General features: G+C 48.0%; 1 protein-coding gene across 3 annotated transcripts in view; it reads right to left on the bottom strand.

Moving 5' to 3' along the window:
* LOC137644650 (F-box/WD repeat-containing protein 7-like) overlaps positions 1 to 24051 on the bottom strand; it is a 187884-nt gene that overhangs the window by 141601 nt on the left and 22232 nt on the right. For 2 of the 3 annotated variants that reach the window (XM_068377604.1, XM_068377610.1), the window contains exon 3: positions 6556 to 6714. The exons of the other annotated variant lie outside the window; for it this stretch is intronic. In XM_068377604.1, coding sequence (XP_068233705.1) covers positions 6556 to 6714 — 159 coding nt within the window. The remainder of the gene's footprint in view (positions 1 to 6555; positions 6715 to 24051) is intronic. 3 annotated transcript variants of the gene reach the window in all.

The raw sequence follows: 24051 nt of genomic DNA, 5'->3' as shown, positions 1-24051 counted from the left end.
GCATCAAACCCGGGGGGAGGACGAGAAGGTCCACTCCCTTTCATAGATTCTCGTCTGTCACCCACCACTGGAGGTCTGTCAGTTCCGCTGATCCCATGGGCATCTGGATGTTCGGGGAGTCGTGAGCTTGATTCCACCGGGACTTGAGTTGCCACTGGAGTGATCTCATCCTGAGGCGACCATTGGGAACTAGACGAGCCAGCGATGAAAGGTGACTGAGGAGATGTAACCACGATTGGGCTGGAAGTTCTCGTCTGAGAAAAGGTCTTGTGACCTTCCTCTAACTTGTTATCCTGTCGTCTGATGGGAAGGCTTTGTGGAGATTGGTGTCTATGATCATGCCTAAACATAACAGTATCTGTGTAGGAAGCAGAGAAGATTTCTCGAGATTTACCATGATCCCCAGATCCTGGCAAAGTCTCAGAAGTTTGTCTCGGTGTTGGAGAAGGGTTGACACCGAGTCTACTAGGATTAGCCAGTCGTCCAGATAAGGAGGAGACTGATGCCAATCCTGTGTGCCCAAGATGATACTAGGGTGAACACTCTGGTGAAGACTTGTGGTGCTGTGGAAAGACCGAAGCACAGCACCTTGAACTGGTACTTTCTGTTGTCCAGGCTGAATCTTAAGTACTTCCTTGAAGACGGATGGACTGGGATCTGGAAGTATGCGTCCTTTAGGTCCAGTGTGCGCATGAAGTCTTGAGGTCTTACTGCTAGTCTGACCGTGTCTGCCGTCTCCATGCTAAACAGAGTTTGTTTGACAAACGTGTTCAGGGCTGAGAGGTCGATGACTGGTCTCCAGCCTCCAAACACCTTTCTTAAAAGAAAGTCGACTGAAGAAGCCTGAGGACCCATCGGGGACCTCTTGGAGAGCGCCCTTCTTCAACAGGGTTTAGACCTCTGCCCGAAGGGCTTGCCCCCTTGCCGATCCCATGGCAAGGGAGTCTAATGACACTGGATTCCTGGTCAGGGGAGGTAGAGATGTTATGAACAGAATGCGATATCCTAGACGGATCATGAAGATTGTCCAGGAATCGGCCCCGAGTTGCTTCTACCTGTCTGAGCAACAGTGTAGGCATCCCCCCACTGGTGGAAACGCAGGGGGAATGCCTATCCTAGCGTTTGCGGCCTCGGCTGCTCCCTCTAGGATTCTTTCCTCCCCTGAAGGACTCTTTGCCATTCCTGTCCTTGACAAGAAAAGGCTTAGACACCACTGTCTTCGCTGCTGTTTTTGTCGTCGTTGCGGTCTTGGTTGGACGGGACTGCTGGGGTGCTGGAGGTTTAAAGGGCTAACTTGTTAAAGCCCTATGGAAGAGGGAGTCTTGATGAGACTTCCTCCACCTCTCAGCAGCAAGTTCCACATCCTTTGGCTCAAACAGATGGGACCCCTCTAGGGAAGAATGTCTGAGCATATTTATCTCGACGCTAGGGACCTCCAGGTGGAACCTCTCAGGCACTGCATCACGACGTTTCAAGATGGTGTTAGCCCACAAGTTTGAGACTTGGTGGGCAAGAAACTCGATCATGCGTGTGCCTGAGAGTAAGAAGGTCTCCATAGCATTCCTGGTACGTTCCTTGGAAAAATCCTCGGATCGTATCAGGATACCTAAGGTCCCTAACCAGATGTCCAGCCACGAAGTAGCTTGCATCGCATACTTCGTGACCTTCTCCTGGTTAAGGATCTCGGTTGCCGAGAACGAGACCTGCCAGCTGGAGTCTCTCAAGAGGGACTCCCCTGGTTAACTCTTCCAGAGAATGGTGAAGAGGAAGAGCTGAACTGGGTTCCTCCAGGATCTCAAAATACCTCCTTTGCTGTACCCGAGGAGGTGGGAGGAGCTTGTTCATAGCGCCGGCACGGTTGGAGGAGGCAAACTCAGAGCTGTTGGGAGATCTTGTCCCTGGTACTCTTCATCCCTTGAGACCAAGGCAGGGCTGCACTGGTCTTTGAGGGTTTCTGAGTACCAAAGACGCGGTCTAAGACCGTGTCTTTGCCCTCTCGAGGGGGTATCTCTGGGTCAGAAAACCCATTGAGAACCCTCAGAGTCAGAACCTGCCAGGATGCATGCTCTGATTCTTGTTGGTCTCCTCCTGCTGTAGGACTTGCAGTGAAGTTTCCTTCTATCCCCAAGAGATCTTCTTGGGGCGAGTCACAGACATTCCCCAAGTGGCTGGCTGTCTCCGCTCTAGCCCTAGTGGAGGACTTTGGCAGAGTTTTGGAGTCTTTGGACTCCTTCCGAGGAAGGAGATAAGACTCCAACATCGATGACCTGTGTGTCATGTCCCTCCTGGTCTCAGATTGCGGGGGACTCTCCGCATGAAGAGAAGTTTCCTCCATTGGTGCGATGGAAGTGTCTCTCTCTTCGCGCGGTTCCCTTGGTGACGGAAGGTCTTCGTCCGACAGGGAGGGAGTCTCTCTCTGAGAAACTGGAGGAACTTGTCTTGATGGTCTGCACGGAGTCAGCTTCGCCCTCGGGGAAGTGACCGCATCAGAAACTCCTCTTTTCCTCTTCAAATGGGTAGAGGAAGCCATGGTTCCGTGTTTTAAGTCTAGAGCTATAAGTCGCTGATGAGCGATCAGACGGAACTGGCTTGAACGCCCGTGCTACGGCTCTGACCAAGGCACTGAACCAAGGCTGCTGACTGACGGATGCACTGTCAGATAGATCCCCTGAAGGGAAAGGAACCGAAGGTTCCCAACGAGGAGTCACTGTAATAGGTGGGTCCGCCTTAGAAGGTAGTTTAGGGATCCTGAACCCCTCTGCTTGTTTTTGTTTCCCTTCTCCAGCAGTGCGCGCTGGTATGCGTTTGCAGGGAGGGAAATGAGGCGATGGCGACCCTGCCGGGTGAAGACTTAGCCCTCGTGCCTGTTGGTGCGCGTACTCGCGCGCGGGAGGATACTGGCGCTCGCCGGCGGGAGGATACTGGCCCTCGCCGGCGGGAGGATACTGGCCCTCGCCGGCGGGAGGATACTGGCCCTCGCCGGCGGGAGGATACTGGCCCTCGCCGGCGGGAGGATACTGGCCCTCGCCGGCGGGAGGATACTGGCCCTCGCCGGCGGGAGGATACTGGCCCTCGCCGACGGGAGGATACTGGCCCTCGCGGGCGGGAGGATACTGGCGCTCGCGGGCGGGAGGATACTGGCCCTCGCCGACGGGAGGATACTGGCCCTCGCCGGCGGGAGGATACTGGCCCTCGCCGGCGGGAGGATACTGGCCCTCGCCGGCGGGAGGATACTGGCCCTCGCCGGCGGGAGGATACTGGCCCTCGCCGGCGGGAGGATACTGGCCCTCGCCGACGGGAGGATACTGGCGCTCGCGGGCGGGAGGATACTGGCGCTCGCGGGCGGGAGGATACTGGCGCTCGCGGGCGGGAGGGTACTGGCGCTCGCGGGCGGGAGGGTACTGGCGCTCGCGGGCGGGAGGGTACTGGCGCTCGCGGGCGGGAGGGTACTGGCGCTCGCGGGCGGGAGGGTACTGGCGCTCGCGGGCGGGAGGGTACTGGCGCTCGCGGGCGGGAGGATACTGGCGCTCGCGGGCGGGAGAATACTGGCGCTCGCGGGCGGGTGAATACTGGCGCTCGCGGGCGGGAGAATACTGGCGCTCGCGGGCGGGAGAATACTGGCGCTCGCCGGCGGGAGAATACTGGCGCTCGCGGGCGGGAGAATACTGGCGCTCGCGGGCGGGAGAATACTGGCGCTCGCCGGCGGGAGAATACTGGCGCTCGCCGGCGGGAGAATACTGGCGCTCGCCGGCGGGAGAATACTGGCGCTCGCCGGCGGGAGAATACTGGCGCTCGCGGGCGGGAGAATACTGGCGCTCGCGGGCGGGAGAATACTGGCGCTCGCGGGCGGGAGAATACTGGCGCTCGCGGGCGGGAGAATACTGGCGCTCGCGGGCGGGAGAATACTGGCGCTCGCGGGCGGGAGAATACTGGCGCTCGCGGGCGGGAGAATACTGGCGCTCGCCGGCGGGAGAATACTGGCGCTCGCCGGCGGGAGAATACTGGCGCTCGCGGGCGGGAGAATACTGGCGCTCGCGGGCGGGAGAATACTGGCGCTCGCGGGCGGGAGAATACTGGCGCTCGCGGGCGGGTGAATACTGGCGCTCGCGGGCGGGAGAATACTGGCGCTCGCGGGCGGGAGAATACTGGCGCTCGCGGGCGGGAGAATACTGGCGCTCGCGGGCGGGAGAATACTGGCGCTCGCGGGCGGGAGAATACTGGCGCTCGCGGGCGGGAGAATACTGGCGCTCGCGGGCGGGAGAATACTGGCGCTCGCGGGCGGGAGAATACTGGCGCTCGCGGGCGGGAGAATACTGGCGCTCGCGGGCGGGAGAATACTGGCGCTCGCGAGCGGGTGAATACTGGCGCTCGCGGGCGGGTGAATACTGGCGCTCGCGCGCGGGAGAATATTGGCGATCGCGCGTGGGAGAATGTTAGCGCGCGTACGTAGGTGAGAGTTGGCGCGGGCACATGGTGGCGCTCATGCGTGTCTCTGTGCGTGCGCGCGAGAGTTAGTTGGCGCGCAGGTGACCGCGAATGTTCAGGAGAGTGTTGGCATGCCGGTGAGAGTTAGAGCGTAGGTGAGGGCTGCAATGTAATTGCTGTCTCACCTACAGACTTGTGCGCCGGAGAATGATGGCGCGCAGGTGTTCATTGGCGCGCGGGCGATGAAGGATGCAGAGAGCGCTGGCACGCAGGAGAGTGCTGGCGCGTAGGGGAGCGTTGGCGCGCAGGTGGGAACTGGCGCGTAGGGGAGCGTTGGTGCGTAGGAGATTGTGGGCGCATGGGCATAGGAGGGTGCTGGCGCGCAGGAGATCGTGGGCATGCAAGAGCGCTGTGGTACGCTGGCACATGGGCAACCCTGGGCGTGTGCGCAGGTGAACGTGGGTGCGTGGTGCGCAGGAGAGCGCTGACGTGTAGGCGAACGTTGGCGCGTAAGCACAAGAGACTGCTGCCGTCTGTGAGGGCGAGCAGATAAAGGGGCGCGCCGAAGCGTTGTAGAGTGACGAGCTGCTGGTGAGTGCTGAAGGTCTGGGCGAGTGGCACGCAGGATGAGCTGCAGAGTGATGGTGCGCAGCTGCGCACTTTGGTGGAGCTACAGTGGGCTCTACCGGTGACAGTAATGGTGATGGTATATTGGCAGGTCTGGAGGATGAATGGTCGGCATGCCATTTGTAAGGGCGACCATCCACTGAAGGGGATTGCGAACGATCAGCAGAGAGGTCCAGGACTGAAGTCACAAGACTGGTTGCAGATGCAATGATGGTCGATGTATGAAGGTCTGAATGCAGAGGAGGCTCCTCTGCGGGGGACTGCAGTGACGACGATGAACCAAAGGGGTATCTCATCACCGCTGGTGAAGGGAGACCTCTAACGCAAAGAGGAAGGCGAGCCTTCCGACGGATGCGCCCTCTAGGGGCGGTTGGATCAGCAAGCTGACCGTGTGTTGCAGCAGTTCTCCGAAGAGGAGTCTCTATAAGTGAACTCCCCCGAAGGAGAAGAAACACTTGCAAGAGAGACAGACGTTGAACTTAGTTTCCCCCTCGGAGGATGATCAGGAATGGGGGAAACTAAGTCGGCAGCAACCGCCGTAGAGTCTGGAGTGGCAGAGGAGATGGATGAAACCGCATGAGACACCTCTGACACAACAACGTCGACAAGGGCCAGGGGATCTACTTCTGACAGAGACTATGATTGCTTAGCAGAAGCACCCATGCGGATGAACTGCAGCAAGGCTTCCTTGGAGGGTGGCCACATAAGCCCCAAGGAAAACCAAATCTGTAAGAAGGGAGTAAGTGACAAGGCCTCACCCGGGGGGAGAGGGGGAGCTGCTTCGCTAGGGGAAGCAATATCATCTCTCGAGACCCGGGGGTTGGCTGATAATAACTTGGTCTACGCTACTACTCGACGGTCTCTCGTAAGAGACCGAAGGAGTAGGAGCTTCGGAGGAGGGTTGGGCGACGGAAGAAGAGGCCATGGGTTTTTCTTCCTTCAAAGAAACCTTTGAAGGAGAAACATCCCGCTTGGACTTCTTCTTCCGCCGTCGCGCAAACCTCTCCCACTGGGAGGGAGACCACTCCCTACACTTATTAACACTATCACACCGTTGACCTCTGCAGGCAGGACAAAGGGTGTGAGGATTAGTCTCCATCACCGACACATATGTCCCACAAGGGCGGCCGGAGAGTTCAAGGCAGGTGCGCATGGTCGCAGAAGTCAACTTCACACACACAGACCAAGAGAAAAGAAAAAACAAAAGTCGTTAATGGCTGCCAATATTTGGCGAGGATGATGAGAGGCAATGTCCGTTCACCATCCGAGCCGAAAGCAAAGTGAGCTCAATCACAGGTGTGTGGGGGGAGCGGTAGCAAGCTACCCTTCCTACCCTCCGCTAACTAGTGGTGTGGGTAGTTAACCCTCGTTAAAAATTAATGGCTTGTCATTTCAGCTACGTCGAAAGTAATACCACTATTAAATAACGTGGTTTGTATTCCAATTACGGAACAAATGTACTGTACATTGTTTGAGATAATTATGATAACTACAATAACTTACCCAGCATGGTTTCTGTTGATTGCAGTTTCTTTATTGAGATTTCTATCATAAGTGCCATTGATAATGGCTTCATTGACAGTTTCAGGAACAAATGAAGCTAGGGACAGATCAGAAACAGAGAGGCTTCGTGAATGGCTCCCACTTCTTGCCAGGTGGTGACTGTTGAAACAAAGAGTCCATTAATCAAAGATTCGTCTTAATGAAACTAAAAATATATTTTTCTTTAATATTTTTATTGCAAGCTAACTAATTAACTTTTCACTAGATGTATATATATTGATCAGAAATATGATGTTCAGGTAATATGACCCTTTGCTGCATAAGCCAATCAGTGCTGCAGAAAGAAAATAAGGTACTACTGCTGACACATTCTGAGAAATGTGATAAGTTGACAATACATGAATCCTGAGTAGTTAAACTTGAGTGAGAATTTCATGGAACAGAATTCAAAGGGCACACTCCAGTTGATTATTTATGAGGTGGATCGTAAGATAATGGTTTGTTTCTACACAAATACAAACCTTTGCTCTATCTTTAGAACACTCTAGCGCAGCTAGAACTCAGTCATTCAAGTTTTAAATGTCAGTAGTTATTGACTAGTAGCAGGGAAGCCCTGACCCTTTCTGGTACTGTACACTAAACAGTCACTTTGATTCTGGCTGTCGACTAACACAGACATACTGTCGGTGCTCAAACAAACTTGGTTTTTACTAACTTTTTTTTTTTTCTTTTCAAGACTGAATGTTATGTCTGATGCCGAAGATGTACATGCGAACCTGCCCGGGAGTGTTGAATAAAGGTGGCTCTTTTATGAGCGGCAGAGAGGTTGATACTTATTTTTTGTGCCATTCATGCTGGGGACATGCTTACACTTTAAATTTCCCCAATAAGGGCAGTAGGTAGTCACCTTCCCATTGGCAGTTGTATGGCAGTGAAGAAAGAGGGCTAAATGCGATTCTTCCCACTCAAGCTCATCCTCAAGGTTGATGAACAAATTTGGAAGTAATTTGTATTCTTCCTAACTATATAAACCTGAGTTCTTTACTTAGGCTTTGTTTCAGAGCAAGATGAATTTGCCATAAAAACTTTCTCACGAGGTATTAATAACCCTCAGCTAGTTATCTGGGGTAGAGCAACCTCCCTGCTCACACAGCCCCCCAATGAGCTCTCTCTATTTTTATTTGCTAGCAGGACTTCTAGGAGGTGCCGCAGAGTAAGGACGAGATGTCATAGCTCGGAGGAGGGAGTCATGACTCGCTCTCTCCCAACCGCCCATTCGCTCTGTCCTCTTCAACCTCTTTTACCTCTCCTGGGTCCTCTGGGAGGAAAGGATTGTCTTTGGCCCTGGTTCCTTATTGCTGCCTGCTGTGAATGTTGAGGACCATTCTTCTACCCTTGTCACTTTGCCGGATGGGGATGCTGCTGCAGGGGTGCCTCAGAGTAAGAATAGATGTCATAGCTAATTGGAGGAGGGAGGCATGACTCGCTTTCATCCAACTCTCTCGTCCGCAATGTCTTCTACCTTTCTTACCTCTCCTCAGTCCTCTGGGAGGAAAGGGTTGTCTTTGGCCCTAGTTCCTTAATGTTGCCTGCTGTGAGTGTTGAGGACCCTTTTTCAGTCTTTGTCAATTTGCCGGAGGGGGACGCTGCAAAGGGGGTGCTCCAGAGTAAGAACAAGCTGTCACAGCTTGTTGGAGGAGGGAGTCATGACTCGCTTTCATCCAACTCTCTCGTCCGCAATGTCTTCTACCTTTCTTACCTCTCCTGGGCCCTCTGGAAGGAAAGGGTTGTCTTTGGCCCTGGTTCCTTATTGTTGCCTGCTGTGAGTATTGAGGACCAGTTTTTTGCCCTTGTTGATTTGCCGGAGGGGGTTGGTGCTGCGGAGGTGCCGCAGAGTAAGGACAAGATGTCACAGCTCGGAGGAGGGAGTCGTGACTTGCTTTAATCAAACTCTCTGCAATTGCCTCGATGTCCTCCCCATTAAAGAGGGACTGGCCATCCATCAGAGCATTCTGCAGTGTTATCACTTCTCTCCTTGGCACCCACTCAAACTCGTTATTTCCTTTGGTCGCTGCAACCTTACCATCCTTGTGAACTGAGGATGGAGGGTTTGGGAGAGCCTATAGGTCTATCTGCTGAGTCATCAGCAGCCACTGCATGGCCCTCCTTGGTTCTAGCTTGGTTGAAGAGGGGGCTTGGGCATTAATCCTATGCATATATGGTGAAACTCCAGGGCATCGTCCTGTTAGATGGGCCAATGTCACTGTCCCTTGCCTCCCTATTCTGTTCAATGGAGAAATCCTCGATACTGAAAAGGTACCCCACCGACCCCGACCAGTAGTCTAACCATGAGACGGCTTGCAAAGCGCACTTTGCAACCCGCCCTATGTTTGCATTGTCTGCCGCAGAGAACCCCACCAACAAGGAGAACAGCTTGTTCAAGGTTTAGATTCTGGGTCAACTCCAGAGTTGCTGAATCTAAAGGGAGAGGGATGGAGCATCGTCCACTATGATGTACTACTGTACTTTCTCTGCCTGACTTAAGGCAGAGGTAAACGAATTCACCGATCTCAAAGACCATGAATTTCCTGCCACCTGTCCGTAAGCTCTCTTTCTGGCGCCCACTAAACCCCCTTAACTAAGGTAAAGCCACCTTAGTCTTGGTTGGATCAGGAGTGTCATAAGAGAGATCCAGGACAGTGGCCTTTCCCTCTGCTGGAATTGGGGGCCGGTTCCCCAACCCATGGAATTTATCTTCCTCATGCAGGAAAGAACCTGCAGAAAGATGTGGTTGGCGTTATTTTGTTCCAAGGGGATGATCTTAGGACTGGCGGATGGAGGAAGCATGCCTTCGGAGTGGTTGGATTTATTGTCAAAATGTGAGGGTCTAAGTCGTCAACTGGTATACGAGCCTCCATTCACACTCACCGGAGGATGGTGAAGTCTGCAAGATGCAAGGTGGTGTCCTTCCTCACTACTTCCCTTGGTCTAACTTCTTCATTGGGAGCAGAAGAGGGGGATGCCACCTTAGGGGCTGAAGTACTTGGGACCGCAGGATCCAGGTTTATCAGTACAAGTTGATAGTTCTCTGTATAAGCGACCTCTCTCGGAGATCTTGAGCCTCTACAGGTCCAGGTTTGGTGGGGAAGGTGTTTGGGGTGTCGAGGGCGTGCGCACTGCACTGCGTCTAAGGTTGGCGAGTATTGGATTTGGTTCGTGGATGGAAGTACATGCTGAACTCCATCCATAGTTGGTGAGTGACATAAGAGCGTAGATAGTTGCATGTGCTGAACTCCTTGCCCACTCACCTCACTGGGTGAGAGAGTGTGCGCTAGACTCGCTTACAAGTTCAAAAATGATATTTTCATAATAAAATAAATTTTTGAATATACAGTACTTACCCGCTGGTTATATAAGAATGGCTCAAGTCTCTAGAAGCCCCGGCAGAAATTTCAAAATCTCACGCAGCTATCGCAGATATGCCAGGTGTACACTAGCGCCCTCGCTGTACAACAGGTAGAACTATACCCACAAGCTTCAGATCTTCCATGCCCCATGGTCTCTAGAGGGAAGGAGGGTGGGTTTTTAACTTATATAACCAGCGGGTAAGTATATTCAAAAATTTATTTTATTATGAAAATATCAATTTTAAATATAAAACTTACCCGCTGGTTATATAAGAATGGCTGATTGACACCCCTTGGTGGCGGGTCAGAGACAGCTGCATAATTGGAAATTCACTTAAGAGTTACATAAACAACTTAAGCGGTTCTCACCTGATAAGGAAGCTGACAGCAATACTCTGCCTCATTTTGTCTGCTATCCTTAGGAGATCCAGCGGTCCACCCCGGGGGCTGATGATCTCTAGGAGCTATCAAACGGTTCAATAATCTATAACATGACAGGACCTCAACTAACACCCTTGTTCCGGGAGCTCTCTAGGAACAAAATGACCACCTGACTAGATCAAAGGTTGCGGAAGATTGCCGCCCAATCTTCACGCACAATCATAAAAAAAAAAAACATATATAAAAGTTCCAAGAGAAGAACAGGGGTACTAGGAATTTAGGGAAATGTAGTGGTGGATGTTTCACCTACTACTGCACTCGTTGTTACGAGTGATCCCAAAACGTAGCCGTCCTCACAAAGACTGGATACGGTATAAGTAATGCAAGGCGAATACAGGATTACCCCTTCACAAGGCTGTATACACGATGCTTTGCAGAGAATAGTTTAGTTTAAAAGTTACAGAAGCTCCCACAGCTCTAACTTCATAAGTTTTTACTCTTTCAACAGCTTAAGATCTGTCACACAACGGTATAAAAGAACCCTTGTAATAAAGGTCTATACGAGATGATAGAGCGTTTTAGACATAGACAGCGCAGGTTTCTTGATCGTGCACCAAAGAGCCTTGAATAGACTCTTAATTCCTATGGTCCTGTCCTGATAAAACTTCATTGTTTTAACCAGGCAAAAAACTCTCCTGTCCTTCATAAAACATATTCGAGAGGATAGAGATTTTGAAAGATTTAGGCCATGGATGAGAAGGACATTTGATAATGACCAAGAATCCAGGTTGCAAGGCACCTATGGCTTATCCATTCCGAAGTCCACGTTCTTGCTAAAAGAGTGAACTTCACTGACTCTCAACTATTGTCACACCCTCATAAAAGTCTCCAAAGTTAGACATTAAAAAGGAAACCAAGTGTAAAAGCTCGAATCTGTCACCACCGCGGAATTCCAGAAACCACCTCTAAATTACGGGCTGGCGAATTTTGACGACGCTTCTAAGTCATTTCAAATGAACTGAGAAGATCTATATGGTCTTTATTTGATATATCCAATCTTCTGCGTCTGAAGACAGCTGCCTGCATACTCCTGTACCCCTTGATGGTTGAGGAGGAAACAATGTGTTTTCTTCTAAGGTCTAAGAAAAAATAGGCCACTTGTGTTCTAGAGCTACTAAATGAAGAGACTGCTTTAGCTCTACACCAGTCCATAAAATCTTCCATTTGGGTTGTAAAACCTCAAGTCAAAGGTCCTTTGTACAAGCGATAGTCTCAGCTGTCTCCTTTGAACAACCCTCCATCTTAGGGGTTTTCCGAAATAATGGAGACAGCTAGACCTAAAGCTTGATGGTTTGAAATAAATTGTTCGTGACCCTGACACGGGGAAATGGACTAATGACATGCTCCCAGCATGTATCCAGCATGGTTTTAGCATGAGTCCAATATGGTTCCAGCATGCTGCATATGCTCAACATGTCGTGAAAGTGTCAAGATCTAGACCACCTCCCGAAACGTGTCCAGATCGGTCGCAAGAAACCGATATTAAGCTAGGCTTGTTGAAAAGAAGCATCAACAACGTGAACCTCATGCTGCGCGCTAAGACCTGATCGCGTGTAATCCAGCGAGAGTTCAACATACTTAAGCCCAAAACTTGACGCGAGGGAGCGTTAGCTGCGTGGCCAGAGAGACGCGAAGGAGAGACAACAGTCTGTCCATTCTGCTGTGAGAAAAAGACTAGACTGTATGTGTCTAGCATGCGGCCATAATGTCGCATGTGCTTGCATTGCCGTAAGGTGTCAGCTTGCTGTATGCGTTCACCTTGACGTGTGGATACAGCGCTCTGTGTGCGTCCCGCCTGTTGTAAATCTACAGCATGCTGCGAGGAGGCGACAGCATCGCGTCCGGTCAGTGGCACCAAGAAGCAACTGTTAGTCTATCCCGACGCGGGAAAACCCTGACTGACCTTATCCAGCATATGCCCAGGCTGACACATGCATCTAGGTTGCTTAGGATTTCAGATTGACCTGTTTGCCGAGAGTGGTAGTTGTGTGTCCCACAGACCGCGAAGATGGGACAACTTGTTGAAAGGATCAACTTTGACTGTCAGCATCCAACATACGACCAGACTGGCGTCTGCGTATGTAACTGCGTGAGGGAGAGACTAGAATTAGTGTGTGTCTGCGTGACGTCTGACGCAAGAGACAGACCAGACTGCTACAAGTGTCCGCTCTAACGCTTCTTGTAACACGAGCATATCTCTGCAAGGAAGCATTGCTGAGTATTGGGGAACTATGCTGTCTGATACTAACGGAAAAACTATTTTTTTGGTCTACGGTAGTCCTTAGACTCTTTCAAGAAAAAATTTTTCCCAAGAATTTTAAATGCTAAAAAGAGATGAAATTGACCTCCTTTAGCTCAGACCAAACCTACATTCACGGGGCAGCGTGTGCGCCAACTCAAGTGTGAGGGAAAGCTGTGAGAGATCATCAACCGAAGTCCCGTGAGCAACCTGGGAGAGTCCTTATGACATTTCCAGCACACCTTGTGCGCGACCAGAACGTATCTAATGCTGTGAGATATCGTCAGCAGTAGTCGCTAGACCCCAGAAGAAAGTTATAGACATTTCCCCAAACTGTGGGAGGAGAAGAAGTGTGAAAAGAAGCAAACTGAGCCCCTTTTCTCTTGAAGAACTGCGTCTTATATGATTTTAGTGCTGACACGTTGCCTTCTTCCGAAAAGAAAAAACTTCCGGCGAACATCAGTTACTGCAGGATAAGTTATTAGAAAACATACAACTCCTGAAAGGTCTTGGACATATTGATTGGTGACTACAAAGTCTAGGTTTAGCGTTCTTCGACAAGGACAAACTCTTTCCTCCCTGAAAGTGCGTCAGATTCCAGAGGAAGAGCTAGGATTGTATGTGACTTGTCTGACTTCCGCTTCTCTCGTGGAAGAAAAGCACACTCGATTGCTTCCCGTTTAAGCATCACAACACGCCTGCTGCGAGGGTAAGCTCTGTTCGCGTGCATACATGACGAGTAACTTCCTAGTCTGGTAGACAGGGAAAACGTGGAATGTCATTCTCGTCCGGGAACTGCGTCTTAATAGGCAGAAAAAAGTTACAAGATCCATGATACCATAGCGATGACGAACTGATCGCTTCAAGACATTCCAACTTCGCTCTTTTCAAGATACTATGTCACATGGTTGTGATGTCATAGTTCAACAATCATAGGTGAAGAAAATAGCTTTATTTCATCATTCCAAAGTGGAGAGGGAACGTCTTGGACTGCATCAACAGTATCGCTCGGCGGAACATACGTTTAATGCACAAGGTCCGCGAAGTACCTCAGCCTACCGACCTTCCTTCTCCCAGGGGTTGGAACGTAAGGAAGAAGTACAGGGCTAGGGGCAAGGTGAACACGAACAAACACCTCCTCCAGTGCACTGTGCTATGTTTACGAGTCACTAACAAGAGCGGTTTAACACGTAATACATTAAATCATAAAAGATCTGCCCATGGTGGGAGATAAACTTTTACGTTCTATTCTCATAAAGGCCTTAATGCCCTTCCTGCTGTTGCAGCTGCAGGGGCTGCATCAGCCTCTACAGTAAGGTTCATTATTTTTCTGAGAATGATTTAATGTTAATTTATTTATTTATTTATTTTCCTATTAATTTACTAGGCAATCTTTCCCTAAAGGAGCCCTTTGGGTTAAAGCATCTTGCTTTCCCAACTAGGGTTGTAGCCTGGCTAGTAATAAAAATGAAATAAATAGAGACACCATCAACTCAACTCGCAAAAACTCTTATGTCGGAACGAGGAGCAGCAGGTAAAAAATAAAAGGGAAACTCTTCAGAAAAATTCTCATGAGTTTCTGAGAGTTATTCCCTTCCTCTTGCAATCTCTATCCTAGGAAGAGAAGTCTTGATTCTTAGGAATCCACTCCTTAGGATTCTGAATTCAGACCTCAATGCTTAGAGGTTTAAATACTAGTTCTCCCAACCAAGAGTTAGCCCAGCAGGCCTTGGTCCAAGAATATAATATCTTTCTAGTTATGATTTATTTCATAATATAGCGCCTGGAGCAACAATAACTCGACACTAGACGGTCATGATCAGGTAGACATCAAAGTCTATTGTCATAGGTAGCGAAGCGTCCACGCTGGCGCCGAAGCGTCCACACTGGCGCCGAAGCGTCCACGCTGGCGCCGAAGCGTCCACGCTGGCGCCGAAGCGTCCACGCTGGCGCCGAAGCGTCCACGCTGGCGCCGAAGCGTCCACGCTGACGCCGAAGCGTCCACACTGACGCTGAAGCATCCACACTGACGCTGAAGCGTCCACACTGACGTGTCGCTTCGCTCCGTTCCATTGACGTTCCGCTTCCGTTGCCGCACCGTTCCGATGACGCTTAGCCTGGCGAACGTCGGCGCGCCTGGATAGACTGATACAAGGCACTATGAGCGGTCGGTTTGCATTGAGCAGGTAATAAAAGTAATCCATCCACTTTCTCCCACCGTTGAACATTGGTGTGAACGTAACGGTACTGTATAGTCTTCCCAAGTGGATACATTCTCAGAAGCCTTGGTGTCACAGAAGCATCCCAGGAATTTTCTAGTCCTCACCGTTAAAGACACGTTGCCTGTGTGACCGTGTCAAAGACCAGAATCGAGACACCCAACCGCACTGTTAACGGCAGGCTGAAAAGACTGCATAAACGAAGATAGTTGCTGTTTCATGCCTAACAGCAAAGATCAAAGATCAACCTCAGGCGAAACGTATGCAGCATTATCTTCGTCGATCCCTAGCGCTTGCCACTGTCGAGAGACGACACCCATCAGGTGGAGGCGGCGACACTACGTCCGCGCCGCATGAAACGTAACACACGTAGAACAAATCTAATTTTGTTTTCAGCTTAGCGCCTGAAGCGCGCGTATGATGTTTGAAAACACTAATACCTCGCTCTATTTATAGCGAGGGTGAGCGTTCTGGTGATCAACAGAAAACGCTGGAGAGGACTTCTGTTTGGGTCTTAAAAGACTGTAACGCCTGGTTACACTCTTGATTCCTTTCGCCGTTCGACTTAACTTCTCCCCTGGGTCCGGGAGCTCGATAGAGGTCTAAGGCTAGGATAACGACAGGTCCAAATAGAAGCACTCTCCACTGAATAAAATTTACTGCATAATTTAGCACTAAAAAATTTGCACTTTACTCTTTGGTACAAAGATAGTTTCATAATTACCTGAAAACCAAAGTATACGCTCTCTCAAACGAAATGAACTCCATAGGAAGAGAGTTATAATTCTGTCAATGGTTTGAATGGGAATGCAAAAGTACCAAATCCCATATAAATGCAGCAAAATATTAAATATCGAATATTACCTTAATAGATATAATATCTATAAATTAAAATAAACCCTTAAATTAAGGGGTTCCAATAAAAGACGAATCATCACTCGTACCCACTGGAACAAATACAATTAATATACGAACAATTTTACATAGAATCGTGCGCTACATCGATTGTAAAGAAAACTGCATCGTATAAACATAAACTGAATTGTAAATTTCATTAATCTGTGACTAAGGAAAAATACTGAAAGAACCAAATAACCTCAAACTAAAATGTTCCTTTTATATAGTACAACTTAAAAACTTTAGAAGTAAGAAGAATGTACTATTCATAAAAATCGCTACAAAATATTGTAATATTGTAACGATAAAGACAACTGCGTAACAAAAATAAACTGAACGCTAGTTAATCTTGCAAACAGATCGAAGATCATCTAAAGAAAAAACTAATAAAAGGATAAAATTTTCTCAAAATGATAATCCTTCGATTTAATTTATAACTTAATGTTTCAAAAGAAAATATTCACTAATCATTCTTTGTAAAAAAGCAAGACAGACTTTTAGCCTACGAAAAAGGCTGTGACATCATCAATGGACGAGATGTTTACATCCCGCCCTATTGCTTTAATGAGGTTTAAAATAGGTTGAAAAAACCTTCTAATTCTACCTTTCAAGTTATAAATACGTGATCACAGATCAAATAAAACAAATAAGCGAAAGCCCAAACTCAAGAAACATTAGTACATCACCAAATAACGTCTAAACAGAGTAAGAAAACGAGAGAGAATTTCCAATAGTACAGCCAGCTATGGCGGCAGAAAATGATCTGAAGCTTGTGGGTATAGTTCTACCTGTTGTACCGCGAGGGCGCTAGTGTACACCTGGCATATCTGCGATAGCTGCGCGAGATTTTGAAATTTCTGCTGGGGCGTCAGGAGACTTTGGCCATTCTTATATAACCAGCGGGTAAGTTTTATATTTAAAATTAGCAAGTTCCTCAGCCAACATACTTGAAGGAAGTCGGACATACTTCTTTCCCCTAACGGAAAATGCTGCCTAACCTCATGCTCTCTTACACATGAATATACACTATAGCATGCTGAGAGGGAGAAGGTTGTTGACAGGTAGGCAAAACCGAGAGATCTACCCTGTAAGAGGTACAAGCCCGAGGCTCAAGGGCGAAACTTTGCCTTTGAAAGCAACGCGGACTTGATGAGTTTAAAGGACACAACAGCAGGGGCGGGAGCTGTAAACATCCCCCTCCTCATCTAGTTACAAAAAGCTGGAATGTGATACTGACGAATCACATACCCGTTTACGGAAGCCTCTAGGAGGCGGCCACTCAGGTGAATGCTTCCTTTCTCGTGGGTGGGAAGAAGCATTGACACCTATTGCTGATTTAAGAGGATCATTCCACAAACGGAAAGATGGTCCCACAACAGCTGGTAAGGGTGTCATACCACGAGGGGGAGGATTGTCCTGATACCTGGTGGAATTCCTACAAAGGAATCCTCAAACGGGATACCCAGAAGGGTATCTGCCGAGTGACAGTATCCATCAGACATTCCTTACACATATTACAGGGAGACTTCAGTGTACAAGTGTGCCTCCTGCACACAGGACAAAGGGCATAATGATCAGTATCCCGCACATGAAGATGCCGCAGCAGTGCCCTTCTCTGCCTGGACAAATCTTCATTCTCAATATAGGAATGCACTCACTCTTACATACAAGAAAAAGGGAAAGTTCATAACTTTAAGGCCAGTTAGTTCTATTGGTTTTTAAACCAAGTCAAGCAGAGGAGAATTGAAAATGTAAGTTCTCTTCCGAACCGAAATGAAAATCGGCTTGTGTTGGCTACTGCGTGTGAGCGGATTGTTGGTCCTAAACCAACCCTTCGGTAACTATTGGAGCATAGTTGCACCTTGCTAAAAGTTTTACGGCTAGTTTCAGCTGTTTCTAAAATACATCTCCATAGTAAAGAGCTGAAAAGTTTGTATTTGGTGCTGGAACAAATATAAATTACTGTACTTTCAAATTTGTCATTTGTTCCGACACAAATACATGCCAACGTTTTTTTACTTGAGAGTTTCACCTCTAGGTGGGTGGAAGTCCAAATTCCAACTAGCTAAACACATTGCCCTGGGAACCCAGTCCTCAGCGGCGGCAGAAGGAGCAGAGGAAGAGGCAGGAACAGAGTTGGCAGGGGGGATCCTACTCCTGCCTCTACTCATACCCCAGAAGAGGTTGGATTCGAAGGAATCCGCTGCGGGCTTGATGAAACCGAGTAAAACCTTGACTTCCAAGACATATCCACTGCTGGCTGAAAGTGCGTCTCGTAGATGGAAGATTCCTGTCATCCTCCTCCTTGGATCCCGTTGATCTGCAGAAAAAACTTCTGCATGACAACGGTGAGTCCAAGGGTACCTCTCTCTTATAAGAATGCCGGGGTATCTTTAAAGATTTACTTCAACCCTCCGATCTTGGTCAACTAGGGGAGAAGTCTCGGTGGTAATTAAGGTCAGCCACCGAGTATGTTAGGATCAGTAAGTCGTACTGGAGTCTTTGGAGAACGAAGTCAATCGTGACGAACTAGGTTGACACTAGGGTAAACCTTTTTGTGATAACTAGTTAGATGGTCAAAGATACTTCCTCGATGACGGAAGTGGTCAAATGTACCCAGGAAGGCCTGTGGACTAACTGCTTGTTTGACCATGTGCCTTCTCCTTGCCGAACAGAGTTTGATAAACTACAGTAGGGTCCCGAATTACACGTGTTCTAATTACGCGATTCCTCAATTACGCGATCAATAGTTTTTAAAAATTAAATTTCCTGTATCTGCGAGGAGCATTCTAAATCCGCGAGTCAAGCACCGCGAAGCGTAGGAAATCTATTGTTTTCTTAATTGTATTGGGGGGGGTTATGTATAATATTCCATATTTGTACTAATTAATTTTTATACTTACGTTGTGATTAAGGTGAAAAATCCTTATTCATTAAACTTTAAATTAAAAACCATCAAAATCAACAGTGCCATTTGAAATATTGAAAAGTTTCCAAAAAAAAAAAAATCAACAGAACAGCATCGTCATGGGAACACCTTTGTTTCTTTCGTGTGCAAGACTACCGCTATCATCCAGTAGTAGTGCGTTGTGCTCCGTTTCATCTAAATTGTTTGAAATTCTTTTATATAGTACTTTTGAAACCAAAAATTAAATTAAATAAAGACTATTTTATATCATGCTACTGCCAAACATGTCACTAAAACCAAACCCATTACTTTGTTTAGTACGTTCCATCGCCGATCATACCGAACTCGCTAACCAATTTTAACATCTGTCTATAGGTTAACTTTTGCGGCAAAAGATATCTTACCAGGTACTATGTAATAATACTGTTATAATTAATGTTGTTTTATTTATCCTTAGAAAATCAAAATAAATGAGATATGAGCAATTTTGTTTCGTGCTTTTTTTTTCCTAAAAAAACGCCTCCTTAAAAGGAAAAAGTTTTTTTTTACATTTCATCGTCGATCATAAACGCATTTACTCCTGAAAGTGATATTGAAGAGCTTTTACTAAAGATGTTATTATAAATAAAGATTATAAATAGGTGGTAAAATATCTATAATTAAAGTGTAGCAGCATCAAGAAATGTTGGGGTTCGCCCTTTACATAAGAATGTACTGTACATTGGATTAGACAGAACGTAAAAAAAATCAATTAGGGAAAAATCGGTATTCGATATCCTCTTCATCAGCATCGTCAATCGGGCTTTTTATTTTTTTATTCTCAGTCGCTAACTAGTTATCGCACTGTCAAGATCTGCACACATTCCGATAATTCACATTTGAAGGTTTTCTGGGAGAAGATGGATAGAGAAAATACCGAACTGTATAAAATGTTTTTTTAACCTGTTAAGCGTCACCCACGTGATAAACCGTTCACCACGATCTACTCGGTGAGAGAGAGAGAGAGAGAGAGAGAGAGAGAGAGAGAGAGAGAGAGAGAGAGAGAGAGAGAGAGAGAGAGAGAGAGAGAGAGAGAGAGAGAGAGAGAGAGAGACTTATTCCTTTCCTTTCGTTGGTTATTCAGGCGTAAGATTTACGATTGAAGATAATAAGAACCCATTAGAATATTCAGTATTATGTAGCCATTTGAAATGAAATAATAGAAGTATTAATTGTTTTTTTTACTCAACCATTTAATTAATATCCCTACTTTTAACTATAATTACGAATTATAAGCATAAAGAAATGATATTAACTTTGAAAAATTATCATTAGTGAAATGACCGCTCAGGGCAAAAAAAGCGTGACGGTACGTCAGCGGCAACCTGGTCCAGGGGGGACGCTTAGATGTTTTCTGGCAGAAAATTACGGTAGATTATCGTACAGCAGCCTAGTGCACACTTGCGCCTAGTGGCCGTGTTTACGTGTGGGAGTGTCATCATGGATATACAGTACTATACTGTAATTTTTAACTATTGCTAGATACTGTATCAAACCTTGAAAACCCTTTTTTGTTTTTTGTATCTATAGGAAATAATTCTACATCATTCGGAAAATACTGAAAACAGTAAGCTATGCATAGTACAGTAGTAAATACTACAGTCATAGAAAATTATCAAAACTTTAACAACTTTTTATTGTTTTATTTATCCATAAAAGAAATTTTGTACAGTATTTTATAAAAAAAATCTATAAGAAGGATTTCTTACAGTATTGTCAAGATAAAAGCTACAGTATATATATATATATATATATATATATATATATATATATATATATATATATATATGTTTTATATATATAATATATACATACATACATACATACACACACACATACATACACACACAGTGTATATATAGTATATATATAGCTAGAAAGCTAGAAATGGAGTGAAAAAAAAATTGACGGGTAGGTTGCTGTTTGCCGCCATGATGTGTTTCGAAATATACGAATTTCCAATTACACGAGGCCTTTCATCGACCAAATTCTCGCATAATTCGGGACCCTACTGTAACTTGTTTCAGAAGGAAAGGACAAGACTGGAGACTATTTATATGAGGAACTAACTAAAGAGGCTCTGAGAGACCTCGATAAAACACCCTGTTCTGTCCAAAAATGTAACGCCTGAGACGGGCGTCCAACTGGATGTTCAGATAGCGAAGATAAAGAGAGAATTGGCCTCGCACTTCAACAGGTGGGAGGAAGAGAGAGAGTGCATTCTCTTGTAGCAGAGCAGCAATTCTCTGTCCTTGTCGAAAAGAGATGCGTATTCCAAGCTCGTGGGAGGGGACCCGCCACAAGACAACCACCTCGAGGACAAGAAAATAACAAATTCGTAGATAATTTGTATTTTTCCTAACTATACAAACCTTAGCTATTTACATGGGGTAATTACTTCGGCGTAGCTGAATGACGAGCCATAAAAGTTTTAACGAGGGTTTCCTACCCCGCTGCTAGTTAGCGGGGGGTAGGGAGGGGTAGCTAGCTAACCCCCCCCTCACACACACCAGTGAAAGGCTCACTTTACGAAGAGGTAGGACTTATCGTGGGGGACAGGGCTGGCGGGCAGATATGTGTAAATAGCTAAGGTTCATATAGTTAGGAAAAATACAAATTATCTACGAATTTGTCATTTGTTCCGTAACTGAAATAAAAACCACGCTATTTACATGGGGTGACTTAACCCTTAGGAAGGGTGGTAAGTACCCTGCCATACTGGCTTTGGCTTGCCCAGGGACCCCGAACCCGAGTTTGAATAAACTCATGGGTTGAGGGGGCCCCTGCTCCTCGCAGGCAGTTGTGAGACTGCTGCGGCCTACGTAAGCTGTGTGTGAAGGTGAGCAGTAACTCGTCCAAGGAAGTTGACCTGGAGTTCTTCAGATGGAAATCTAGGCTAGGACTCTCCCAATACCACCTCGTCAGGGTATGGGGACATGACAGTATTACAACTTAATACTAGGAACACAAGGGGGCATGGTTTACCTGCAGAGGTTCGAGGTCAGCTGTGCAAAGGAACCAGAATGCTGTTTTTCTCCAAGGGAGGAGAGGATGAAGAAAAGAAAAGGGCCAGACAGATCTTTTCATTCACACAGACTAAAACCGGGTAACAATGCCCTAAACCTTCTGCTACTTGTCCAATAAGGAGCCTGAGGTTAGACCAGCTGTTGTGCAGCCACCACAGGGCCAATAGAGAACATATCAAGCCTCCTGTGTGTCACGTCTTGCAGGTAGTGGGCCGTGAAGGTGGTCTGACGCTTCCACACCCCAGCTTGCAGGACCTGCGTCACCGAAAAGTTCTTCTTGAAGGCCAGGGACGTAGCCACGCCACTGACGTCATACGCCCTAGGGCGACGTGACGGAGGAGGGTCAGGATTCAAGGCCAGATGAATTACCTTGCGAATCCAGGCCGAGATGGTATTCTTGGTGACCCTCCTCCTCGTCTCCCCGGTGCTCACGAACAAAGCTCGCACCCGGGGGCGGACTGCAGCTGTTCTTTTAAGATACAACCTCAAACTCCTGACTGGGCACAGTAGGAGATGGTCTGGGTCATCTGTTACAGAACGGAGACTCGAAACCTGGAAGGAGTCGAACCTTGGGTCCGGCACTCCCGGGTTCTGAGTCTTGGCAACAAACTCAGGGACGAAGCTGAACGTTATCTCCCCCAATCCCCTTGAATGGGCGACGTCGTAGGAGAGACCATGAAGTTCACTGACTCGCTTGGCCGAGGCCAAAGCTAGCAGGAACACCGTCTTCCAGGTAAGGTGGCGATCAGAAGCCTGGCGTAATGGTTCATAGGGAGGTCTTAAGAGACCTGAGAACTCGAACCACGTTCCAAGGAGGAGGTCTCACTTCCGACTGAGGGCAGGTAAGTTCGTAACTCCGTATGAAGAGAGACAGTTCCAGCGAGGAGGAAATGTCCATTCCTTTGAGCCTGAAGGCAAGACTTAAGGCTGAGCGATAGCCTTTCACTGCCGAGACTGAAAGGCGCATTTCTTCCCGCAGATAAACGAGGAACTCCGCTATTGCTGGTAAAGTGGCATCGAGGGGAGAGATACCCCTTCCACGGCACCAACCACAGAAAACTTGCCACTTCGCCTGGTAGACTCCTGCGGATGACTTGCGCAGGTGGCCAGACATCCAGTTCGCAACTTGTTGCGAAAATCCTCTCTCTGTGAGGAGATGCTGGATAGTCTCCAGGCGTGAAGTCGAAGCGAAGCTACGGCTTTGTGGTAAATGTTGGAGTGTGGTTGTTTGAGTAGCTCGCGACGTGGAGGGAGCTCCCTCGGGATCTCCGTGAGGAGCTGCAGAAGGTCCGGGAACCACTCTGCATGATGCCATAGCGGACCTATCAAGGTCATTGAGAGATTGACCGATGTTCTGGTCTTGTTGAGTACCCTCCTCATCAGACAGAACGGGGGAAAGGCGTACACATCGACGTTGTCCCACCGTTGTTGGAAGGCATCCTGCCAGAAAGCCTTGGGGTCCGGGACTGGAGAGCAGTACAGCAGAAGCTTGGTGTTCAGCGCCGTAGCGAACAGATCCACCATCGAGGAACCCCACAAAGTCAGGACTTTGTTGGCTATCTGAGGATCCAAAGACCACTCGGTACTCACTATCTGCGTCGCTCTGCTCAGACTGTCGGCGAGCACATTCCTCTTGCCTGGAATGAAGCGAGCCACTAGTGAAATCGAGTGGACTTCGGACCAACTCAGGATCTCTACTGCAAGATGGGATAGCTGTTCCGAAAAGGTACCTCCCTGCTTGTTGATATAAGCCACAACTGTGGTGTTGTCGCTCATCACCACCACAGAGTGGCCCACCAAGACTTGGTGGAACTTCTGAAGTGCCAGGAATACGGCCTTCATTTCTATCAGGTATAAATGAAGGTACTTTTCTGATTCTGACCACAGGCCTGAGGTCCTGTGGCTCAGAACGTGGGCCCCCACCCTTGTTTGATGCGTCCGAAAACAGCATCAAATCCGGGGAAGGGACGAGAAGATCCACTCCCTTTCGTAGATTCTCGTCTGCCACCCATCAACTGAGGTCCGCCCGTTCTGCAGGTCCCATCGGGATCAAGGTGTCCGGGGAGTCGTGTCCTTGACTCCACCGAGACTTGAGTCGCCACTGGAGGGATTTCATTCTGAGGCGACTGTTGGGAACGAGACGGGTCAGGGAGGAGAGGTGGCCGAGGAGACGAAGCCACGATTGGGCTGGGAGTTGTTCTCAATTGAGGAAAGGTCTCGCAACCTTCCTCAGCCTTGCTATCCTTTCGTCTGATGGGAAGGCTTTGTGGAGATTGGTGTCTATGACCATGCCTAGATATACCAGTTTCTGAGAGGGCTG

Source organism: Palaemon carinicauda, chromosome 1 (assembly GCF_036898095.1).
Source record: "Palaemon carinicauda isolate YSFRI2023 chromosome 1, ASM3689809v2, whole genome shotgun sequence".
In the NCBI taxonomy this organism is placed as follows: domain Eukaryota; kingdom Metazoa; phylum Arthropoda; class Malacostraca; order Decapoda; family Palaemonidae; genus Palaemon; species Palaemon carinicauda.
This window is presented reverse-complemented; position numbering and strand designations above follow the sequence as displayed.